We start from the raw sequence: 24,072 nt of genomic DNA, 5'->3' as shown, positions 1-24,072 counted from the left end.
ACTATTTCTCCCATGAAAGAGCAGAAAGCAATCCCCAAACCCACCCTCCATGGACAATCCACTGAGCCCGAGGCTGCCTTAGGCTGTCTCGAAAGAGCTGGAAAAGGCACCCGCAAAACGAAAGCAGTTGGACTCTGCAAGCTCCCCTTTCCCTCCTCGTCAGATCTGAGTGTAGATAACTCAACAGTCCCAAACACATCGCCTGCGAGGGAGAAGGACGGCTAGGAAGACAGATTAGCTGTTTGGAGGGAAATGCAGCGAGTGACTGACAGAGACCAGATAAAGAAGAAGGTCCATCTCGCGGCAGGGCCGGGCTTTTGAAGTTTCCATTGACAAAGAATCCCATTTGCCTTGAGTGAGGGGATTAAACTGGGACTGGAGCGTCGTTCTATGTAAAAGAGATCAATCGTCCCCTGTCACCACATGGATCTCTTCCCTTTGCCCGTCACGTCTGGGGCTAAGAACATTAACTTCAAGAAGCCAGGAGAGCAGGGAGGGAGAGGGTGAAATCAGGAAATCTTTCATTCCCTTCTCAGAGAGCTTGAAAGCCTCTCAGCCCAGGAGGATTCATTATTTCTAGGTGGCTTTTGCTGGGAGACAAGTCCTGTGTGGCATGGGAAGGCACAGCGCTGTCACCTTCACCTGAGCTTGGTATTAAAGGCCCCTTTGTAACCAGGCAGGATTGAGGAGGAGGGTGGTGGGAAGATGAAGGCTGCTCTTTCCCTTTGTGCCCACTGAGTGTTTGCAGCATGGGGTGGAAACAGCCCATCGAGATGTGCAGTACCTCCAAGAAAGTCCTGCTGGGGACAAAGCTGGGTCTGGGTCACCCTTAATAGGAGTCCCAGGCAGAGGGATGGTGACAGACATGCCCAGGCACCCAGGCATTGCGGGAGGTCTGGCAGGCACTGCCTGGGAAGAGCTGGGACTTCTGCCGTGTCCCACTTCCCACCCCAGGAACCGGTGGGAGGCATCACAAGGACCGCGGGGACTGCTGCAGTGTTTCCTGGCTGGTCCTTCTCCCAGTGCCGACAAAAGGGCCAGCAGCTCAGCAGCAGGGCTGCACCTCCCCATCCCTTAGGAGCATCCCCTGGCAGCACAGGCAGGGGCAGGTTGGTCCCACTCGCAGACATAGGAACTGGGGTGGGTGCAGTCTAGCCACGTTATTTTTGTGATCACCAGTGGCTTTAAGACCACTTCAGGGATCATTTAGGACCTTTGCATACAGTCTCACTACCATATTGCTGCTTCTGCACTGGCCTGCAGCTCCCCCCAGGATGCAGCTGGGGACAGGGGATTTAACCCCCCTGTGCTCTGTCTCCTGCCCTGCTCCCATCCCTTCCCCACAGTTGCCCCTGCAAACGTCTCTCCTGCCAATAAAAGCCCAGATGTAAATGCATGTTCCTTGCTCGCCGCGTTCCTGCCCCTGAAGAGCTGTCACTCACTGCACCGGGTCAATTTTCATGGCAATATGTCAAAGAAAATCCAATCACTCAACATGGGATGTGATGAATGCAGAATTATTGTATCAGGTTCTTCTATTATTGGAGCGGACGGAGGCAGTGATGGCCAAGCAAGGGCTGCGAGCTGGGGGGCTCCAGCCAGCGCGACTGCTTGGTGCCTGGGCTCCCTCCCTGCACAGGCAGCTCGGAGGGCAGTGCTGAGCACCACGTAGCTCTGCAGTGCTCAGGATCCTCGTCTGCTTTCTATTAGAGACCAAGCCCAATCGATGGTGGTATGCCAGTGTGGACAAGCCACTTGGACAAGCAGATGACAAACCTGCGCAGTGAGTCTCAGGATGAGATTTCTATCCAACCCTGAGTGCCACTTTCTTAGGAAAGCTGGTGACAGCAAGCTGGGCTTTGCCAGCCTCTGGCTGGGGAAAAGGGCCTGAGGTAGCTGCCTGGTGTCTACAAGAAGTCCTGTGGCCTGCACATAGCAAGGGGAACACCACTGTCTCCTCCCAGCTGCAGTTTCTGTCCTGAATCCATGCTTGGATGCTCCCCACAAGGCTTGTGATAGCCTTTGGTGGCTGGATCTTCGTGTCGCTGAGAGCCAGGTAGCCCATTGAGCCCCCACAGGTCAGGCCAATGACTTGCTCTTCCTGGGCTGCCTCACACCTATACTTTGCAGAAGACAGAGGTGCATAAAGATGCTGAAAGCTCATCTCCTTTGCAGAAAGCACACCCAGTGGCACTGCTCTGGGAAAGGTATTCTTTAGGCATTGGACTTCAAGGACAGTCCTGGACACCCGTAGCCTCCTCCTCTGATGACATGCCTGAGACATCAGGAGAAAGAGGAAGGGTGGGAAAATAAATTCTTCACCAAAGAGGAGTTTCAGTGTCAGTGGGAACAGATGTTTCACGCCTATGTAAAGTGATGGAAAATGTCCTTGCTTTTACTGAGCTAGAGACCGCGGCTCCATAGTTCCATTCACCAGTGCAGTTGCTCACTAAACCTTCCCTGCCATCCTGGTCACCACGAGGCAGCCCAACACGAGTCACTCAGGAGGACACTTTCTGAAGGTGTGTCCAAGCCAGCCATGCCCCAGACCTCTGTGAGCCCAGAGCTTCCCTGCAGCACTCCCCAGCGTGGCCAGAGGCTGTGCCTCAGGCAGATCAGGCAGCAGGGATGCCTTGCAGAGGCATATGGACCACACTGCAGGCTCCATCCAGCCTTGTGGCTGCCCAGGAATCTGTACATAACTGCCAGCAGCGTGCAGTTCCCCTGGCCATCGCTCCTGGGCTTCATGCTCCCCCCTTGCCTTTCCCCTCTTGCCTTGGCTGCCTCTTGCAAGGGGTTGTGTAGGACAGGAGCACACGTTGGGCTGAACCCATGCTGGTGAGGTGTATGAGCAGCATAAGTCCAGCTGTTCCTGCTCTCCCTTAAGCAGCAAGTGGCAGCTCTGAGAGCCAGTGTCCCCAGGTCTTCCTAGCCATCTAAGAGCGCTTCTTTGCCACTGCATGTCTGGCTCGTGGCTTTCCCTCCATGGGCTGTCATTTAGGTGGGATATCATCTGTGCCCGGAGAGACCTCAACCCCTGAACCTAACAGGTGAACTGATAGCCCCTGTGAAAGCGCTGGTAGTGACCACTGAGGAAGAAGAGGCTGGGCCCCATGAAACACACCAGCTCTCACAGCGGGTTCAGCGCTCGTTTTCCACTGCTGCTTCCTAATACATGACTGCAAATTGCCGTTGCCACTAACAGTCTGTCCCATGCACCGGCGCTTGCTGCAAACACACACTGATGTGAGCAGCCAGGAGCAAACCCCACCTCGCGCACCCAGAAGAGGCTTGTGGCCGCTTGGTTTAGGTGTGCACCCAGCTCCTGGGGGGTGCCTGCAGGCAGGCAGCCAGCATCGTGTTGCTCCGAGACCGCCAGCAGAGCTGGGAACCGAGCCACAGTGCCAGAGCCCTTTGATTCCCCTCCCCACCCCCCCACCTCCACCCTTGTGATTTTACAGCTTCACCGAGCAGTTTGAGAGAGAATTACAGCATCTAGAGGGAAATTTGACCACTAAAGCCCTCCAAGGAAAAAGAGCTTTGAAGCAAGCAAGATTTGGAGCCTTAAACCTTGACAGAATGTCTGTATTAAGCCTTTCCCAGCTGCCTCGCTCGAGATGAAATTTCTAGCGCAATCATTTAACTTCTCCGTATCATGTCTGGTGGTAGGAGAAGGGGACGGGTGTCAGGGCCCTGGGGTTTTAACTCCTTCTCTTGTGTCACTGGTGGGGGGGTTGGAGAAGTCACTCACCATATCTGTGCACCCTCCCTCTGTAGCTGTGATTTACAAGGAAAAATTAAAAAGCTAAATCCAAATATTGTGGCAAAGCTATGGCCAAGCCAGGGACAGGAGAACAGCCCACAGATATGCAAAGGAGGGGAAATTACGTAGGAAGCATGCTGGCTGGCCGCACTCCCTGCCACTCCAGGGTGACGAATACCAGAGCCACTCCAAAAATCTCTCTGCCAGGTTTTATTCCATAAAACAAATTACCCCATGAACAAACAAAGGCCCTCGCTCCCCTTGGGCCAAACAGCTGTGCCCTCCCATTAGTATGGGGGAAACCGCTGTGTTGGGCAGGAGGAGCAGAGAGGGATGTGGTTGCAGAGGGGAGCCGGGCAGGCTGGCAGACCCGGCGGCCCGTGGCCAGACCTCCTTCCCATTCTATCCCCCGTGTGCCAATGGGCACTTGTCCTGGAACGGGCCCCTTTCCCCGCCGTGTAGCTGGTGTCTTGCCCAAGAGGACCCAGAGCTCGATTACAATCCCAGGTGTGACTGTAACATGCACAGAAATAAATTAGTAGCTCACATTTCTGTAAGCTCATTCTGCTTGCAGACCACTGGAATCTTTCAGCGAAGGCCAGGAGCTGCTGATACCATTATTTCTGTTCACTATTCACACGCTTCTCACATTTAAGCCTTTCATCCCCAGCTCCATCCCACCTTTATCTCTGCCAGCTAAAAGCCACTAGATAATTTTACCCCTAACTTTCCCAGGAGCAAATGTGGACCCTCCAAAAGCTTCTAGGAAACTCAGCTCTAATAGTAGCATCTTTATGTCAGGAATCCTCCAGCAATAACATAAAAAATGGCTAGCAGAGTTAAGGGGGAAAATCGCAGCAAGGCCTGGTATCATTCATTGCTTTCGGGTTACAGTTCCCAAGTGATAACAGCTATTAGCAACACTTTGACGGCTTCCCTACGGTGGAGGGGAGGGCAGGAGACAGAAAACATGTCAAGCCATCACCTCCATGTTAAGTGATAAGTACCTATTTAGACGGCAGAGTTAAAGCTGAATGCATCAAGCAGGGAACACTTTGTGCCAAAATAAAAAAAAAAAAATAAAAAAAGGCCATATAGATACATAAAAAGCGGGGTTAGGGTATTTGTTCTGCTGACAGCAGCTGTGATGGATTGTTTAAGAAAAATAGACTCCCTGTGTTTTTCCAGGGCTATCAGAAAGCAAGAGTCCAGCACTTTAATACTCTCAAATGACTGGCCTTGAGAGGCAGCGGAATGTCAGAGGCACCGGCTGGGCTCCCCCAGCACTGACACCTGCCCCGGCTGCGGCAAGAGGCAGCGCTCAGGGCTGGGGGCGGTGCGTGCCAGCAATTTCCATCCATTTCCTCGGGCCGGCGGCTGCACCCTGACACCCGTCCCTTCCCCTCGTGCTGCCCTGGGCCCACACCTCAAGCGCCTGCGGGTCGGAGCCAGCGACGCGTTGGCACGCGTGTCCTTGCCAGCATTGCCTTGGAGCTGCCCACAGCTCCTCCTCCCGCAGCGAGGAGCGGGTCCGGAGAGCGATGGACTAGGCTCACAGCAGCTGGCACACCAGCTGCACGATGCGCATTCATGCCGATCCTGCCCGGGTATTTATATACGTAAACTATATGTTGTTCCTAATTGCAATGAGACCGCCGAAACATTTGCAGATGCTGCAGCTCAGCTCTGCAGAATTGCACGGACCGTGGAGGGTGTCGGGAGCTACCAGAGTGTGAACCTCATGGCACGAGCAAGGCTTACATGGCCTCTGCTATCTGCCGGGATCCATGGACACAGGCACGTAAAGCCCTTACATCCAGACATGTCTCTTCCCCTTGGCACGGCACAGCAGGGCTCCAAGGGGTAGGAAGGAAACGCCAAGTGGGGCCATGGCTGCCCAGCACGGCAGGAGGGGCAGGAGGAAGGAGGGAGTGCAGGGCTCAGACAAGATTGATGGCCTCGTTGCCATTAAGAAAAAAATTAGCCGGTGGCGGCTATCATATTAAAGGGTGAAGAAGCTGTGAATTATTTTCTTAAAGATCTTATCACTTACAATGATAATTTTACCTTCCAAAAGGCCACTTTTAATGAGGCAAGCCAGGCAAAAAGTCATGATTTAATGCCAGATTTTTTTTTCCAAACACATTTTACTGCTTTTTTGTCCATGTTTAAAAAGCGCCGGTGACCTTTTTTTATTTAGCTTGCCCCAGGTGTAATGCTCAGGCTGATCCTCTCAGGGTTTATAACCTCCGCAGAGAGTGCCTTTACCCAGCGGAGAGATGATTTAAAGGGGAGGGAGAAATATGAGCTGCACAGCCGCTCGCACAAGGCCCTTGCCCCATCTTTCATGCTAGGAGCCGTGGTTCGCCAGGGGAGGGGGGACCAGGGAGGGAGGACGAGTGCTCTCACCCCAATAGCCCCACTCAGATGCACCTGAAGGGGAGCTGGGCTGAAATGGCAACCAGGTGGGGATGAGATGGCCGGTGGCCTTTCCCAGGGGAAAAAGGGGTATCTCACCATCAAGGCTTGTTCCCTCCGTGGTGAGGCGGCTGGTCCCCAAAGCCAGGAGCATCTCCACACAGCTGTACATCATGCCTGTCTGCACGGAGAGCACCCAGCACCGTGGTTTTGGGGTGGGATGGCAGAATCTGAGTCTGCCCTGCAGTGCGAGCATGCACGAGGGCTGGGAGGACACACGTAAGGCTGCCTTTTCCCTCTGCAGCCGTCTTCCCAGATGCTGGCTGAGATAGGGACGGGGATCATATCGCTGTCCCTTCCCCGCCTGCTGCGACCCAGGTGGGAATGAGCAGTGTGAGTGCGGGGGGCAGAACATCCTTGGCTTGGTGTGCTGCGGCCAGGCATCCTCACTGCTTAATCACTGGAAAACAGCCCCAACATGACAATTTGGGATAAAATAGGCCAAAATCAGGATGGCAGAGAGGCTGGCCTAATGCAGAAATGAAAGTGACCCTGATGGCAAGTGGCTCTCCTAATCCCTTAGCCCCTAAGCCTGCATCCCTGCCTGCTCCCATGGCTGCCTGAAAGGCAAAGTGTGGCACAGCGCATGGAAATGAGAAAAACAAATGAAGTCAAGTTTCCTAAGAGTGAAGGGGAAGTGTGACTTGGCATCTCTAACGCTGTGTTTAACATGCTGGCGAGGTATTTAGAATTGAAGTGCTTGCACACAATTTAAAAATAGACAGTTTATTAATCTAAACTGCAAGTGTATGTAGAAGAGGCCTCGAGATTGACATCTTTGGGATTAGTTTAGCCCTGCGTTTTTCCAGAGGTCATCGCCATGGTGCTCAGGAGGTTTGTGGAATAAATGGGGCCAGCATTCTTCCTGGGACCACACGCTAAAAACTAATACATAACGTTTAATTTACTGTCTCCATAGCTAGCCCAACCATTTTTCACATAATAATATTGGATTAGAGCTACCAGAAGCTGAGCGGGAAGCTGGAGGTGGGGAGGGTTTGTCTGTCTGTCGCGGAGGAATGGGGAGATGGGTATTTTTTCACCTTCTCTAGAATACATTGGAAGACAAAACAGATTTCACCCTCCCAGCTCCAGAGTGCTTGGCTTATTAGAGGAGGGGTTGGACATTAACACTGCTGCAAACAGGGATGTTGGTCTGAGTCACACCTGAAGGCTTTGAGCTCACATCCCTCTGCTTTATAGGGTATGTGCAGTCCTGCTTCTTCAAAAATGTTCCTCATCCTCCATTTAGAAAATAAACAACAGCAAGAGCTTGGGGTCTGCACTCTGCAGAAATTTTCCTGGTGGCTTCATATGGTTATCAGTGGGCTTCTCCAGAAATACGTGAGCGGCTCACCAAAACTCATCACCAGCTGGGTTCAGCCAGCAATGGAGAGCCCCCCTGCTCTGCCCATCTCTGCCCTGGGAAGCAGAGGCTGGTGTCTTGGGGCAGCCCTCATCCGGAGCCCCCAGCCCCACAGGCTACCACTGGCCCTCCCAGTGACTGGCATCCCCATCGGGCTGAGCTGAGGAGCGTGCCAGCCCCGAGAATTGGTCAGCACAGCCTTCAGCATTGGCAGGAGGGACCATGTCCAGGGAGATAACTGAGCACCCGTCAGGGAATTCCTTTCAGGACGTCATGGTCGGTAGAGCTATGCTTTATGGCAGCGCAGTGCAGACAGGGATGTGGCTATTGCCCTCGTGGCAAGGCTGGCAGCTCACGCCCATGGAGTTGAACATCCCAAATGTTCAACGCCAACATAGGGTTTATCATCCCAAATTCTCCTCCCCCACCACCATCCCGAGCCTGCCCTCCCTGCATGCCCACCCCGACTGCGCTGCTGTGCTTTTCTCACCGGGAGAGCTGTCCGAGCCCAGGGGATCGCATCCTGCTGACTGAACCGATTTGTATGCTGACTCATTTTTCCACTTGCTCATATCTTTTACAAAAAATGCACATTTTTTCACATTTCATTTCAGCCCAGAGGCAAATATTTCTGGAATACTTGCCTTTCTCCAAGGTATTATGCTTTTTAATAATGTTGTCACCACACTTGACCTGTCCAATTCAGATGATATCTACACTTCCTTTCGCAAACACACACATCTCTGAGCAGTCATTTATTGTCAAATCTTGCCAGCTGATTCTCAGAAACAAACATCTGGAGAGCTGCATTTCTAGTGTACATTTTTTACAATGTATTGGGCTATATTTAGCCTAGTTAGCTAATTTATATTTTAAATTAGAATTTTAAATTGCATTTTTCCCTCAAAGTCTTCTAGTAATAAAGTTCACTTGCAACTCAGTGTACATTTTTTTATGCACTGTCAAACTCCCACAGTAATTTTCCTGCTAGAGTTCACTGTGTGTAGAATTTAGACTTACCTACTATTGACTTGAAGTTTATCAGTGATTTCTTAGGTCTCAGATATCACTGATCTTTTTCACCTTCTAAAAGGCCCTTTTTTTCTGTGCTACTTATTAAAATAAATGGCATCATTACAGAAGGAAGAGGTAGCTGCACTGCAAAGGTGCTGAGAGCTTTAGTGGAGTTTACAAAGCTATTGAGAGATTTAGTGGCACTTAGAGGGGTGGACAAGGGCATGTAAGCGCCACACCACATCAGCAGGCCTTCGCCTTACCATGTGAATTTCTGGTGTGGTCCTCACACACTGTTTTGAGCAGGGCCTGATTCTGCCCCCAGCCACTAGACCTGGAGACAAAATGCCCATCCTTTTGTTGCCTGATGCCTTTGCACTATGCTAGACCCTGCAGCCTGGTCCCCTTTGTGGGGCAGGGTCCCATGGGAAGAGCAGAGCCAGCCCCACAGCCCAGCAGTCCGTCCCAGCGCCACCCCACAGCCCAGCAGACACTCTCCATGGCAAGCAAGGGGCAGAGAGCTCAGCAATGCTCACAGCATGAATTTCTCCTTTCTCTTGCAGTCAATTTTGTTGTCGGCCTCAATCAAGCGGGAAGGAGATTCTCCGACAGCATCGCCCCACTCCTCAGATGACATCCATCACTCCGACAGATACCAGGTAAGCAGGCAGATGCCGTCACTGGTCTCAGCCTTAGGCAGGGAGCCAGCTCGCCCCAGTGCCTGCAGCCCTCTGTGCGTGAGAGCCCAGCTCTCGGCTGTGCACCACTGCCCCAGCTCGCGTGCCTGCAGCATGGGGACGTGAGCACTGGGTCCCTCGCACGGCTGTGAAGGTGTGCTTTTGTCTGCAGAGTTCTCCCAGCTCCGACGTTAAATCACAGCTGCACAAAACTGCTTAAAATCTTTATAGAGGTTTCTGTTGCATTATATTCATCATCTTGGTCATTGCCGTGGCTATGTTTGTCATTACTTACCCTGTGCCACTGGGAAACTTTCAGAGAAGTGATTTTTTTTGTAAAACAGTGAATGATGTCAGCCTGCAGCAGGCCAAAATTTTCCATTTCACTGGTGTGCCACTGCCTGGCAAACTGACTCATGACTCCCACTCAAACCAGAAATGGTTTTGGACCATCCACAGCCATGCCAGTGTGTTTTATAAAACACCCTCTGCCCAGGGAAGCAGCAAGTCTTGACTTGTGATACAGTGGGTAAAAGTTGAGGGAGATGGAGCAAGATGAGAAAGGCAGCAACACAAGTACAGGCTTGGCTTGTTTTAAGTCTGTCTGTACTTTTGGGGCAGGCTGGCACACTGGACTAACTCAACACACATCCAAACTGTCTGGCTGCAAGCCTGCACTCAGCCACTGGCTTCAAGTAAGCTCTGAAAGGCAGCGGTCAAATTAATGGTGGTCTTCAGCACAGACGCAAGCATGCCTCCACCTGCCACGTGGACAGGCTGGGCGGGCCGTGGCTATACCAGCTTGGCATATGCCCATCACCCTGTATCCTGCGGTGCTCTGCAGCGATGCCCTGTGCCCAGAGTCAGGCAGACGATCAGGTCTTCCTGCAACAGCCACTTTACGTTATGCCAGGTCTGCGTTTGGATCTGCAGAAGGAGAGGCTGGTGACCAGTGCTGGGGGTCTTAACTGAGCAGCCCCAGTTAAACCATGTGTTCCTGTAGATAGGTCCTATTAGTAGCAGATTTGTACATTTGTTGCCCATTACTCTGTCCTCTGTTCTATTTATTGTTTATATTATCAAATATGGACCAGACCCTCCATAGTTTGCTACATATTCCCATGTAGCCTTCAGTTATAACCTGGTGTCACATCAGTCACTTCACCCTTCTATGAGCAATGAGACATGGTGCAAAGTAAGAGAAGCAAAACCCTGCAGAAGATACAGAAATGCCTGATTCAGGTAATCCCACTCTCTTTCCTGCCTGCTTATTAAGGCTAATAAATAAATCACGTTCCTTCCAAAAGGGCAAGGAAGAGACTTTTTCCATGGCCCCCTTTGTTGGAGAACACCCCTCCCTCCCCGCTCTGCCAGACTTCAGTCTCTGTGAAACTGGTGGTCCCTTGCAGTTCTCCATTCCTATAAATTTTTATTATGTCATACTTGAGGACAAATATTCTCAGCAGAAGCCCCCTCTATGTGCTGAGTCTAGGTAGTCTCCAATGTGTTTTAAGTTTGTGAGTGTATTTTATGGAAGGTTGCAGCCCTTAATGCAAATGTGTAATGGGAGTTGTAAGTCCGCACTGCAGGGAGATAAGACCTCTGGGGCCTGATTTTCATTTACGCTTCTGCTGGCTGCGTTATGCTGCTCTGGCAGTGTAAAGGGACCTCAGAGTGGGTGCCAGGGTTGTGTAAAGCCTCAGCATACCCTTAATAAAGCCACAATATGAATAAGAATTCAGTCTTCCTGGTTTACCAAGGGAAATGTTCAGCAAGTAGAGCAGAAGACTCTCATGGTAGTGACTTTAAGGGCTGCAAAATTTAGCTTTCCATATGCAGAGGTGTGCTGGAATTACGAATGTCCCTTGTGTTATCTGTGATCTAATCATGAATACACAGTGTATTAGTAACACGCTAGAACATGAGTTATTGGCGTATAGGTTTTCAGAATTCCTGTGGCTCGGTTTTCTTAGTCTTAGTGCTTATTTACCATGGGGATATTTAGGGAAGAATGAGATTTATGAATAGGAGTGCTACAGGAATATGGGCTTGCACAGCATTTGGGCTGCTCGCATTGCTCTCCACACCGAGAAGGAGCTGCAGCAGAGGCAGTGGGGTGGCTCCAAGACATGGGCAGGAGGGGTCCCCTTGCCTCCCCTGTGCCAAGCCTGGTTGCTGGAATTTGGTACATGGACACTGATCGGACTGAGGTGGTAGCAGCTGGTGTAGTGCAGGACCTTGTGATTTGGTCAGTGGTGGGTGTTGCTCTCAGATACAGTACATTCTGTCAGCTGGGGCTTTTCCTGTGCTCCAAGTAAAAATAAAGACATTTTAGTTAGATTTAGATACAACCCAGAATCCCCAGTGGGAAAAATCAACAGCAAATTATAAGTTATTCACCATACCACAAAGACAGCACTTCAGGCTTGGAGGGAGACCACCTTGCATGGGTCAGCTAAGCCCACAGAACATTTGTGACTAACATGTGGAGTAAGTATAACTGAAAGGCTAAAATCCTCGTCCAGGAAGGGCTTCCCTCCCTCCACCTGAGCTCAGCAGTGAGCATGCCTCCCAAAAGACAGCTTAATTAATCAAAGGGGTAAAACCAACAATCAGCAGCTTTCATTCAGTAAGCAAGCACATGTATGAAAATACAACTGCATTTCAGCTTGCAGACAGATGTACGATGCAGGTCAGCACTGTGCAAAGCTTACCAGCCAGCACCTGAACTTGCTAACTGCCCATCATCTTCTGAAACAGCAAAACATACCAGGGCTTTTTGGTTTTTTTCTCTGAAGGAGCAGCAGCTTGTCAGGTACCAGCGCAGAGACCCAATATGTAGGTTTGATTCCAAGAAACAAAGTCTGAGGAGTCTGCAGAGGGGAGAACAAAGAGGATTGTGTGTGTAGGAGCCTGTGCTGCCCCATTTCTAGCCCCTAGCTCTATCCTAACCTCAGGCTGGTCCACTGCGACCACCTCCCACCACAGCTGTGGGAAAGAAATCCACCAGACCAGTTGGATTGCCCAGGTTTGCTGAAATGCAGAAAGGACAAGAGGGGGAAGAGGCTGAAAAGCAGAGGTGAGGTGGCAGCACCCCACCTGCAGCCTGGGTGCCCCCACACCTGCAGCACTGGCCACTTCTCCTTGGGAAGGCCGGGAAGGTATCAGAGCCCCAAAACCCAGGTGGGTGCCACTGGGGTGGGTCGGGCCGGCATGCCCAGCCCAGCCCCAGCAGACACAGGGGGTGTCATTGTTCAGGCCGCACTCAGCCAACCGGGCAGGTGGGAGGGCCAGGGGTCCTTTCCCCAGGGCCTCGCCCGCCGCAGCCCAGTGCCTTTGGAGTGCCATGGTAGGGCTGGGCCAGGCCTGGTGGGGCTGCTGGGCCCCCCCCCGGCCACAGGCTTTTGGGCCTAGTTACCCCCCGGGTGCGGGACAGCTGGTGCCCTCGGGCCCCCAGTCCCTTAAGGGGCAACAGAAGTTGGAGAGCGGTTGCCCCTGGTGCCTGATTGGCCAGCAGCTTTGGGTTGTAGTTGTGCCCAGGGCCCTGATTGGCCAGTGATGTTGGGCCTAAAGGGTGCTCAATCCCTATTGGGCAAAGAAACCTGCCTCTAGTTGCTCCTGGGTTCTGATTGGCCAACTGGCCCTGGATTCCAGTTGCCCCAGGGCTCTGATTGGTTATGTACCCTCGGGGAGGGGGGGGTGTCCAGTGGCTTCTGATTCCTGATTGGCCAGACACTAGGGCCCCAGTTACCCTTGATTTCTGATTGGCCAGACGCCCCTGGGTTCCAGCGGCCCCGGGGCCCTGATTGGCCGGGGCTCGCTGGGCCCTGCTGCCGCCTGTCGGTTGCCATAGGAACTTCCTCTTCTCGCGACTCTCCCCGCCGGTTTCCTGGTGAACTTTCACCCGCTCGGCGGCGGGTCACATGACCGGGGCCAACATGGCGGCGGCCGCTGGGGGCTGATCGGCGGCGCCTGCCGGGCCGCGTCGTATCCGCCCGCATCCCGGGCCGCGCGGGGGGGTCCGCCCCGGGGCCCACCGCCCCGCTGCCCCGCCGGCCGCCGGCGGCGCCCGCGGCTATGCAGAGCGGCAGGAGGGGGCCCGGCGGCGGGGGCCGGGAAGAGGTGGGTGCGGAGGGAGGGGGGGGGGGGGCGCGCGGCAGGCCTGGGGCCGGTGCGTTGTCCCGGTGATGCGCGGGGCGGGGGGGACCGGGCCGGCCCTTGTTTACCGGCGGGGGGCGAGTTGTTTACATCGGCGCCCGCGGGCCCTGACACTTCTGCGCTCTTGTCTCCCCTCTGCAGACCTTCCTGCGGGTGCGAGCGAACCGGCAGACCCGGCTGAACGGTGAGTGCGGCCCCGCGCGGCGCCACGGGCTGCCCCCGCCCCGCCGGGCCTCCTCTCGCGCCTCCCTCTTCCCGCAAAGTTTCCATAGTTTTGTGACCCCCGTCCCCCCGGCGACCTGCCTCGGCGGGGCTTCGCCAAGCAGCCGGTGGGGTGCGGGGTGTGCTGGGGTGAAGCCCTCCAGGTTCCTCCCCGGTTCCCGGGCGAAGCAGCTCTCGGCGCTGGGAACCCACCAGCGAGCTTATAAGTGTGCCCCGAATCCTGGCTGTCGGGTCGCGGGGCCAGGCAGCTGTGCTTCCGCGGCTCACATGGCAGAATCTTGCAGTAAACTTTTAAACCAGCAGTCTGAGCGTCTGTGCATCTGACGTCATGTTTTGGGGGTTGTTTTGGTTTTTTTTTCCTCTCAAACACACAGATGCTGGTGCGTTACTTTTATTCTTGTGTTTCTGGGTGTTCAGAAATCTTGTTATAGCAGAAAGTCCCATCTCTATTTGTAAATCAGAAAAAATCTGAAAGTATGTTTGGGGGGTTTTTTCTTGAGCTGAAGAAGTGGAAACTTTTCCCAAAGTTCAGGGAAGTTGGAACTTAGTATTCAAATAATAACAATATTCTGTGATCTGATCTTTGTATTGTTTTTAGCCAGTCTAATATGTACCATTTAGTCAAAATTTGGTTATTTGGGTTATCAGGAGGCTTCTTAACCTTGAGCTTCCTGCTGTGATAGTTTAAGATAACACCGGTGATGTTCTGCTGATGCAATTTATTTAGAAGATAGAGCAAAAGATACTTTTAACAAAATAGAAGAAGGCTTCAGAGTGTGCTCATACCAAAATAGTTTGCTTGAATCTGAAGTATTACATGTTTAACGTAGTCTTAAGCAAATAGAAGCGTTATTAAACTACCGACCCAATGTCTTTGATAGGTTATACATAACTGAATTCAGAACTAGCTTAGAGATTTCTAAGTATTAACCCAGAGGGCCAAAAAAATGAACACTTGGAAGTCTGTGATGTCATACAATAAAGAGATGAGTTGCTTTGCATCAGTCACAGGTAACTGCTGGCAGGTGTGTTCACATTTGCACTCAGGTGAGTGCAGTGAGTTGCCAGTGCTGGCAGGTGGACCCTTTTCCCGGCAGACTTAAGACAGCTGACATACACTGAGGTATTGCTCTGCGGTGACTTGTTTTGTATGGCAGAGGTCTCTGGAGTCAGTTGTGTCAAACTTTATTCATCGTTTTTGGATAGCTGGGGCTGAGCTCCCCCCCTTCCACCTTTTTTCAGGCCAACAGTGTGCGGTTACCTTATTTTCAATAAAGTCGAGCCAGGCTTGTGAGGTTTTTGTGGAGTCCTTCAGTATGAATGAAGGCTCTTGATGACAGTGTGCTCTGCTGAACTGACTCAGTAGTACTTGATGCTTTTGACTTTAGCTCCAAGTAGGCCTGCAGCACAATCTGTGTAGATTGCGATCTAGGAACTCCTCTTGGGCCTGTTCTCGGATGCTTTTGTGAACCTAGGCTCATCATCCAAAAGAAGGCTGCTAATTTTGTATAGCATTTGTGTTGGTTTTGCTGAACCTTTTCCAATCGTTTTTGTACATACCTGTTGGGGTACAGTGAGTCGAACAGACAGTCATATTCCAAATGAGGACATTCAGTTAATTTATATAGTGCCCCTATAATGCTAGTATATCCTGTCAGTTCAGTTGTACACCCTAACAGTACTAGGCCCAGATGCTAGGGAGCTGGATGCAGAAATACTGCCTGAAGTGCTTTGGGTCAACAAAGAAGGTCAAACTAGGTCAGAACTGGTTCGTCCTGGCTGTAGCTTTTTATGAATCTGGTTACTACTGTTCCCAGAACAGAGCTGTACTGATGCCTGGTTCCATCCTATGCTGTTAGATTAGTATTCAGCTGGATGGTTGGGTAGGTTATGCTGCTTCTTTCTGTGCATTTATTTGACTATATTTGTGACCACTGAACTCGGCCTGCTTTCTTGTTTCCTTCTGCACTTTTGTTTGCACTGAAGTAACTTTGTGGTATTTGTAAGCTTTGCCACGTTATTGGTAAACAGTTATTTAAGCAGTATTGCTCCAAATGGAGAACATTTGGGTGTTCTGAGGGGTAAAAAATGCTTATTTATCTATATCTTGTGTTTTAATGAGCTTCTAATCAATCACGCGACTTTATAGCTTGCTCTGTGAGAATGGCCTTATCCCATGTTAGTTTACACTGACAGAAGTTATGTAGGACTTGGTCAAAGGTATTTGGCTTTTTGTTTCATATTCTTGTTGACACACTGAAAAAACTTAGGATCTAGAAAATGCTATCTGTCAAAGAAAAATCTATTTATTTCATTTGTTTTTTGTTATGTTTTAAGTGTACTTTCCAATATTGTTGTAACCAGTTTGTCTTGGTAGCTCTGTCAAGCTTCTTACCAGCTGAGTTCCAGAATCGCTTCTGGAAACTCCTCCCATAAAAAGGGGGCCATGGTATTTGCTGTTCCTCCACATAGTCCTTGGCTCAAGTCTCAGCTGCCCAAGCTTCTTGTGCTTGAGTCCTGTCAGATCGCCTCAATGTGTTCCATCCTGTTGTGGTCACTTGGGAAAGCACAAGAGCTAAGGAAAGAGAAGGTAGAGAGGGAGATGTCTTCTGTGAGCTGCTGTTGGCCTGGCTGCAACATGATTGGGTCCTGATAGTTACATGGTTCACAGGTACCTGATGGTCCAGAATTTTAATTCTGTAAGTCAAACCTTTGACTTAAATTGAACTGTAAGTAAGGTGAATATATTTTCAAGCTCTGAAGCAGGAGAGTAATGTTAGAGACTCGGCTGAGTGTTTGTATCTGAACTTCCCTGTCAGCCTCAGTGAGTTAATCCTGCACCTCTCAGCTGTGCTAAACTCACTTTGCAGAGGCTGTGTCCTTTTGAACCCAGGAGTATGAGGTGCTGATTCCTGATGAACCCATGTGATAAAGAAGGCATTTCCTTCATTTGCCTTATATCCAGTGTTGCCAAACTGGAAACTAAGCCACCCCGTAAATTGATGCTTATGGAGTTTGACAGTGCAGAGCAGGTTAGGTAGTTATACAAAATTAGAGGCACAAAGTTATGGGTTAGTGCATCAGAACATGGATTCAGCAGGTTAGGTATGTGCCAGCCGCAGAGAATAGTGTCAGATTGAAGGTTGCTGAAAGTCACATGTGAGTAAGTTTGGCTGTGCAAGTGTGAAAGCCTCACAGAGACCCTTCTGTGAATTTGGCCCTTAATGTTCTCTCAGATGAGCAGCAAATTGTACATAATTTCTGAAACAGATTCATTCTTGACCATCTGTTTTGCTTCAGCTTGTTCTTGAGATGGCTGTTTGTGCTCTGCCATTGCTGCCTTTGTTCCTTTAGATCAGATGCTCTTGGAGAAGTTGATCATCCACAGAAGCTTTTTGTGATAGGTCTAACAAAAAGGAGTATAAGCGCCCCACAAAACTCCTCTAGATTTGCAGAGAGCAGGTGGTAACTCTTGTGCTTTAATATCTTTGAGTCCAATTTAGGGATATTTGCAAAGTTGGCGTTCTCAGCAGAGTTGTAAAATAGGTCCTTACCCAGCTCCTTTTACGCCTGCCTGAGAAGCTGATTCCTGTTTTGGTGGTGGCTGTAAGCCCACCTCCCTGGGCACACCTCCCTGGAGGTGGTCACCGTGCAGTTTGTTGTTGAACCACCAGCAGCACATTGTGTGCTCTTGTACCTGATGGGTGGGGGAGGAAGAAAGCTAGATGATTTTCACTGGAAAGAAGACAAAAATGTTTCCACTTAATTTGATTGGCCTGCCATTGCAGGAGCTGCTAATGATGTCTGCATGGGACTCGGGGGACCACTCGAACTGGTGGAGGGAATCATAAGAGATATTGCTAGTAACTTAATCATCTCCTTTGATGCTGCAGTAGAGGTTTGTATAGTGTCTACTGCTAGATGCTATGTAAGAGCACTTCTGAGGTAATTAGTGTCCTGTCCTGAAGGTAAATTTTTGCTTGTGGAGGGACATACCAGTGAAAACTAAAATCCATTAGATTTTCTTTCAGGAAGTTTTGCTAGGCTAGAGAATAACATGATCTTTAGGCATTAATAAGGTGCAGCCTTGATGGGGACAGCCTCTTGTGAGAAAAGACCGTTGGTCTGTTCTGCCCACAGGCAGCAGGGGTGAGCTGGCTCCTCTCTCCGCACCCCTGGGAAGGCAGGGGCAGGTGTACCCTCAGCAGTAGAGGCTTTGTCAAGTGCGGTTAGGATGCTCCTCTAGTGCAAGCAGCTTCTCACCTTGTGTAGTGCCAAGAGACCCCATGTTAGGAAAGGGAAGAGCAGCTCCCTTAGGCAGCACAGCTCCTAAATTAAGCCAGAGACCGTAACTGACACGCTGGCCCTTGCTCTGGCCCCCAATTCTTGCTCACCTCCATGTGCTACTTTCTCATTCATATGCTGTGGTGACTTAAACTCCTGGGGTGCCCAATGGTTTAGTGTAACCTGAGGGAGAACATGCAGATGCAGCTGGAGCAGTGCGTAGGGTAATGTGCGTCTGTTAAAAATGAGGCCTCAAAGGTGCTGGAAGCCCTCTGATGGCCTAATAATAATTATCAATCCTAATAAAAACTAGTGAACTCTTCACCTCCTGGCAGAAGGCTGGAATAATAACTGTGGAGTCTTTGTTCAGTCAGAGGTAAGAATGGGCTAGCCTTGTGCAAAAACATTCCCTGGGCTCCATCCTCTTGCATCCAGTCCTCCGCTGTCTGCGTTTTTATCTTTCTGAATTATGAGAGGGAATGGCTTTTTTTTTTTTTTTCCCTTCCTCTCCCATGCTTCTGCGACAGGAGCAAGGGGGAAGAGGGATTAGTGAGCTAATTAGAAGTGATCATGTCTATCAACACTAATTAACAATCTTGTGGTCTCACTTGCGTGTTCTTTTGAGCTGCTCCCCTTCGGGACAGTGTCACAATCACCCCCTGCCTTTGGGGCTGCTCTGTCCCTTCTGCGCTGATTGGAAGTGATAGCCCGGCTGTGTGACCTGTCGGGTAGGGACAGCGCTGCTCGGGATGTGCTTTCTAGGCTGCAACATTCCCTTTTGGTTTCTGCTGTCACCAGGGGCTCCCTGAGCCTCTGTGGGCACAGCACTGCCGCTGCTAATGACCACAGAATGAAAATGGCAGGGGGATTTGTTTTCAACACCTCTTTATTCCAGTGGCTTTTTCACTTGTGGCACTAGAACTTATTCCTGGCAGAGCTAAATGAGCCAAGATAGGGACTGTCTGCCTGGACTTCCTTGGAGCTGGAGCAGAGTGAGGTTCCATTCCCAGCTCTGCACTAACATTTCAACAGCAGATCAGGTACTTGTTCTCACAAAACAGTCCCAAGAATTTATAAGTGCAAGACCTAAGATAAGTTGTCTTTCTTTTATCACTGGTACGATGCCTGTACTGGAGGATAGCAGTAAAAAAGTTAAAAATATTAACAGACTTGCCAAGCAGACTGACTTAGCTGGATTGATTGGCCACCGGGAGTCCTACCAGAATAATTAAACTGCTCCTTCCCTAAAAACAGGATGAGGTGAGAGAAAGAGGAGTCTACGATGAGGACAGAGAAAACTTTGTTCCTGTTTTCCTCTGCTCGGATAGGTGTTTGCTACAGAATGCTCAGGTTGTGTCTGATTCCAGCCTCGTCCCCTGTCTTGTGTTGGCTGTACAGAGCTAGTGAGGCAAGGAAAGAGCATCCTAAACTTACGTGGAAGAGCCGTACTGGAGGATATAGGATACAGAACTTCTGAAGTCTCTCGTGCACTGAAGTACAAACCAGAGGGAGCATAGCTTAACTCTGACTGCTGCTTAACAGGGCTGGATGATGCGGAGAGCAGGGGGAAGACAGTGTTTGGAGGCTCAGGAACAGGAGAGAAAACAAAGAAAACATGTTGGTAGTCATAGTTTTATTCAAAAGTGGAACATAATTTCATCTGGGCATAATGAAACTGGCAGTAACGGTTCATGATTTTTGCTTCTGTATTGACTGGAAGTCAGGTGATTTACCTTCTGGAGTAGAAGCTGACAGTATAGGTAAAATAACAGATTTAAACAGACAGAATTAGGAAGGAAACTATTAAAATATCTCAATAGGAATACTGAAATACCTGAAGGGTGTGGCGAGGCAGTGGGCTGTGGGAGCTGTCAATGTGGTGGTGGCGTACCCAACACAAGACAGGATTGTGGAGCTTTAACAAATAAATTTTAGACAAATGATGAAAGTGGTGTACATTTACTTTAGAGCCTCTGTTGTTCAAAGTGTCAGGTATCAAAAAGAGTCTTGTTTTGGTCTTGGATTGCTGCCTCTTATTCTAGAAATGTCACATTTGCAGGATTCTTTTCATGATGCTAGTGGCGAAGATTGATTTTGAAAGTTTTCCCACAAATCTGTCTCAGTAAGGAAAAGCAATGCCCAGGGAATAATTTAAAGTCTTAACCCTGGAGCATCAGAGAGTGTAGGGGATGACGAGTACCCCTGGTTCTGGATTGTGGGAAGGTATGTCCTAACCCAGAGAGTCCCGAGTCCAGGGAAGCCAACAAGAAAGCTTTCCAAGAGGCCTTTCAGGTCTGTGTTGGTGTGTTCAGTTGAAACTTTGTAATTCACTGGGTGGCGTGCCTGCACTAAACTCATGAAAATGATTGACAGAAACTTTCCCGTACCCTGGTCCTTCTCTTCCTGGCATTGCAGCAGCTTTCTCTGACTCGTTGGCTGCAGGGAGCTGTTGATCCTACAGTATTCAGGCATGAAGGCTTTGAGAGCGTGCCACAGCACTCACAATGTCAGTAACGATTTCTGGCTAATGCAGCTTTTTGGTAGTGTCATCTCTCATTATCGCATGGGCTTTCCTTGGGCTTTTCCTTGTCTCTCATTCAGAATTTTGACCTTCCTTATTAATTAAGCAGCACCTTTCCTACAGCCAGTGATTGAGTTATTCAGTAATACCTGCCTAAAGCCATCATAATAAAGGACAGAAGTTCTTTTTAATGCAAATGATTTGGTTCCAGATGTTTTGATCACATGAAATGATGGCTCAAATTAACCAGAGATTGGATTAAGCAACAGGCTACCTTGGCTGCTTTTTCTAATCATCGTGACTCCTAACATGTTTGTTTCCCAGAGCATGCCCTCAAGAAGGCAGTGTAGCCCCCAGTTTTCATCTGTGAAAACAGTGAAACAAAAATAGAGGCAAACTATCTAGCATAGGTGTTGCATTTTCATGGCAAAGATCTTTCCATAAATGTTACCCACTGCTAAGATGCTGCTCTGACTTCTTGTGATGTTCTGGGAAGGAATTATTCAGGGTGTACAGGAGACACGGTGGTCCTTGTAGTAACTGTTAGGGACTTTGTCCAAGGCTTTTCGGGTGCTGCATCATCCTTCTACAGTCTAAGCAAGTTCTTCTATAGGGAATAGATTGTTAGTGGATGGGTCAGGGACTTAGAAGGCAAAATCCAGAACAGGGTTCAGTGGCTTAATCGCTGAACTTCAAAAACAATTTCAGGCTTCCAAGAGAAAGTATTTAATCATTTGAGTAACTTACCTGTGGATGTGCAGCAGATATTCTGTCTCCTAGTTATTAGATCGTGAGTAGCTGCCTTTCTGAAATCAGGCTGTACTCAGCCGCAGGTTACAGATTTAATTTGGGAAGTGATAAGTAACAGTCTCTGTACTGTTTACAGAGGCCGGAATAGGGAGTTGCAGCGGAATTTTCTGGTGTAAAATCTTACCATTTCTGCCAAGGGTTTATTATTTGGAGCTGAGCAAGGAGAGAGAAGAGTGGATCTACAAACTTGACATGTCTTCCTTTTTTTTTTTTTTTTTTTTTTCTTTCTTTCTTTCTTTCTTTTCTTTTTGTTTTCTTTCCCTGGTTTCTCCATGCAGCTCGGATTGGAAAAATGAAACGGAGGAAGCAAGACGAAGGGCAGGTATGTCCCCTCTGCAGCCGACCTCTGTCAGGATCCGAGGAGGAGATGAGTAGGCATGTGGAACAATGCCTTGCAAAGGTAGAGGCGCAGCAGGATCACCAGCTGCCATTCCCTTCTCCCTACTCCTAGCTTTGTCTGCAGTTGACCTAACATGGGGCAAAAACTAACATTGCTGAGCTTGCAGGCAATGCTAACTGTCTCCCTAAGATCTGTAGTCACTTCTCTTTGTCTTAGAAGATGAATTCTTCTGGATTTTTCTCCTGTTGCATTAGTAACTTTTTTACTTCATGCACCCTTTTGCTGTTATTGAAGACTCAGTTATAGACTAAAGGTAGAGCTATTGAAGTTCATGAAGCCTTTCGTAGGACTTCATGCTTCCTATGTAGCACAGTGGGAAGAGTTCTTTCTGATCTCTGCCTTTGACAACATTAGAAATATTTTTTGTTGGGTTTTTTTGTAACAGACTGGCATTTGTAAATGTTGCATGACTACCTTACTCCAGGAAGTGCATTTGAGCAGAACCCTCCTCCTGCCGTTCATCCGAAAAACAGCAAGGAAGAAGGAGGAACAAGCCCTAGAGGAGGGAGTTGCGTCATAGGGCTTTCTGTGCTTGTTTCTCAGGAAAAGCCCACAGTAGAGATAACAAATTCATTCTTGTTGCCTCAGAGGTGCATGGTGTGAAGAGAGGTGTCTTCCGATCAGTGTGCCCCAAAAATGCTCTAGGAGAACTTTCCTGCTGGGGGTCGAAGGAATCAGTGGTTCACATAGTAGGGGAATTGTGCATGCAATGCAGGGGGATGCATGTTGAAATGCACATTAGCATGTTGTAGGAACCAGAGCTTAAATTGCCATGTGTAAAAGTGATGAACCTGCAACTTCTTTTGATCTCAAGGTTATCAAGTTCTTCCAGCACCCATTTACTTCTAGATTTAGATCACTTGGAATGGGGGGCGGGAGTAGATGCTGCTGTCTGCTCTATACTTAGCTGTCCTGGGAACAGTCCAGCTTTCCTTCTCCATCCCACCATGAGTTATTAACCCCAAAGAGGTATTTCATGCATCTCAACGGTCTGCCCCTGCTTTACCCTGCGCAGAGAGAAGGTTCATGCATGACTGAGGATGACTCTGTGGACATCGAGAATGAGAACAGCAACCGCTTTGAAGAGTACGAATGGTGCGGGCAGAAGAGGATACGGGCTACTACTCTCCTGGAGGGAGGATTTCGAGGTGCGCCAGTGTTTTGGGGACCCTTGTAAATCATTCTGCTGTGGAAATTGATCATTGCTTATCTTTAAGGGGAGAGATTTGGATATTTGTCTTTCACAAAGGGCAGGACCTTCAGCCTTTGTCAGAATGTAAAGTGATTTCAGCTTTGTGCCTCTCTCAAATGATGAGAGTCAAAATTTGTGCAAGTCTTGAACAAAAGCGTTGCATTATTTCTTGCTTGAGAAATGTGGCTGAAGAGGGAATGAGTAGGAATGAGTAGAATGGGGAGATCATTTGCAGAAAATAGCTTCTTATATGTTACACATAGTAAGAAATACATGGAAATATGTGAAGAGAGGCAAATAGAAATGAAATTGTAAAAATTCCCAGCCTGGAGTGACGAAAGCTGGTGTATCAGCCTCTGGTGATGTATTGAAGGTGACAGCTAAGTCGCTTTAGCACCTGCATAAAATATTAAAGGGCCAGTTGTGCATTTATCACTCCATCCCTTTTAAGGTTGATAAATGAGAATCCAGGAACCTGCTCTGCACCTCCAGCACTGCAAGCCCTTAGGGCTCCCAGACAAACACATTTTATTTTTCCTCCTTCTTTTGCTCCTTCCCCAGTGACGGGGAAATCAGTTACTGAGGAGAGAGTGAGTTATGGCAAAATTTGACCTCTCGTGAGCTTTATTGGTGAATGTAATTTTAGCTAGAAACCTGGCCCCTTTCTTACACTCAGCCCTTTGGCCTCAAAGAGGAGGATTTACTAAACTGTTTGTTGGCATGAACCTCTGGCACTAAGGAGAATCTCTCGCAAGCAATCCACGTAGTGCATGCCTAATGAGAGGAGGAATGCTGGCTCCCTCTGTTCAATAAAGAGGATGGGATGTGATCTCTTCCTATATTATCTTGAATTTTAATTTAAAATATCTCAAGGGGAAAGGCTACTATGTTAAGGGAGTTGGACTTAAAAGCCAGCTGTGTGCTCAGTGACAACCTGGCACTCCTGATCGGCTCTTACCTTTTTCTGAAATTAAATTGTAGCTGAGTTGTAGCAGAGCAGGTGATCAGGAGCACAGAGGTGAAGGAGCAGCAGCTTTGGGTTTTAAAGGCTAGCCAGTGAAGCTCATACTGTCACTTGCTGTGTCTGTAGCCTTATCTACCTTAACTTTTTTTGTGCCTGCATGGAGAGTTGCATCTGTACATGATTCCAGGTAGAGGTCTGATGAGGCCATGCAGTGCCTTATGTA

At 49.3% G+C, this 24,072-nt stretch overlaps 1 protein-coding gene across 11 annotated transcripts in view; it reads left to right on the top strand.

Annotated features, from left to right (window-relative positions):
- RNF220 (ring finger protein 220) overlaps positions 1-24,072 on the top strand; it is a 229,888-nt gene that overhangs the window by 159,401 nt on the left and 46,415 nt on the right. For 7 of the 11 annotated variants that reach the window (XM_080406146.1, XM_080406145.1, XM_080406144.1 and 4 more), the window contains 4 exons: positions 9,185-9,280; positions 13,598-13,640; positions 21,572-21,693; positions 22,709-22,841. In XM_080406146.1, coding sequence (XP_080262272.1) covers positions 9,185-9,280; positions 13,598-13,640; positions 21,572-21,693; positions 22,709-22,841 — 394 coding nt within the window. Of the gene's footprint in view, positions 1-9,184; positions 9,281-13,205; positions 13,421-13,597; positions 13,641-21,571; positions 21,694-22,708; positions 22,842-24,072 lie in introns of those variants that run through there. The other 4 variants (XM_080406149.1, XM_080406150.1, XM_080406143.1 and 1 more) reach the window with 3 other exon arrangements.

The sequence above is a fragment of the Falco punctatus genome (assembly GCF_963210335.1).
Source record: "Falco punctatus genome assembly, chromosome: 11".
NCBI classification, from domain to species: domain Eukaryota; kingdom Metazoa; phylum Chordata; class Aves; order Falconiformes; family Falconidae; genus Falco; species Falco punctatus.
The sequence above is the reverse complement of the archived record's forward strand: the minus strand, read 5'-3'. Positions and strand labels throughout refer to the sequence as shown.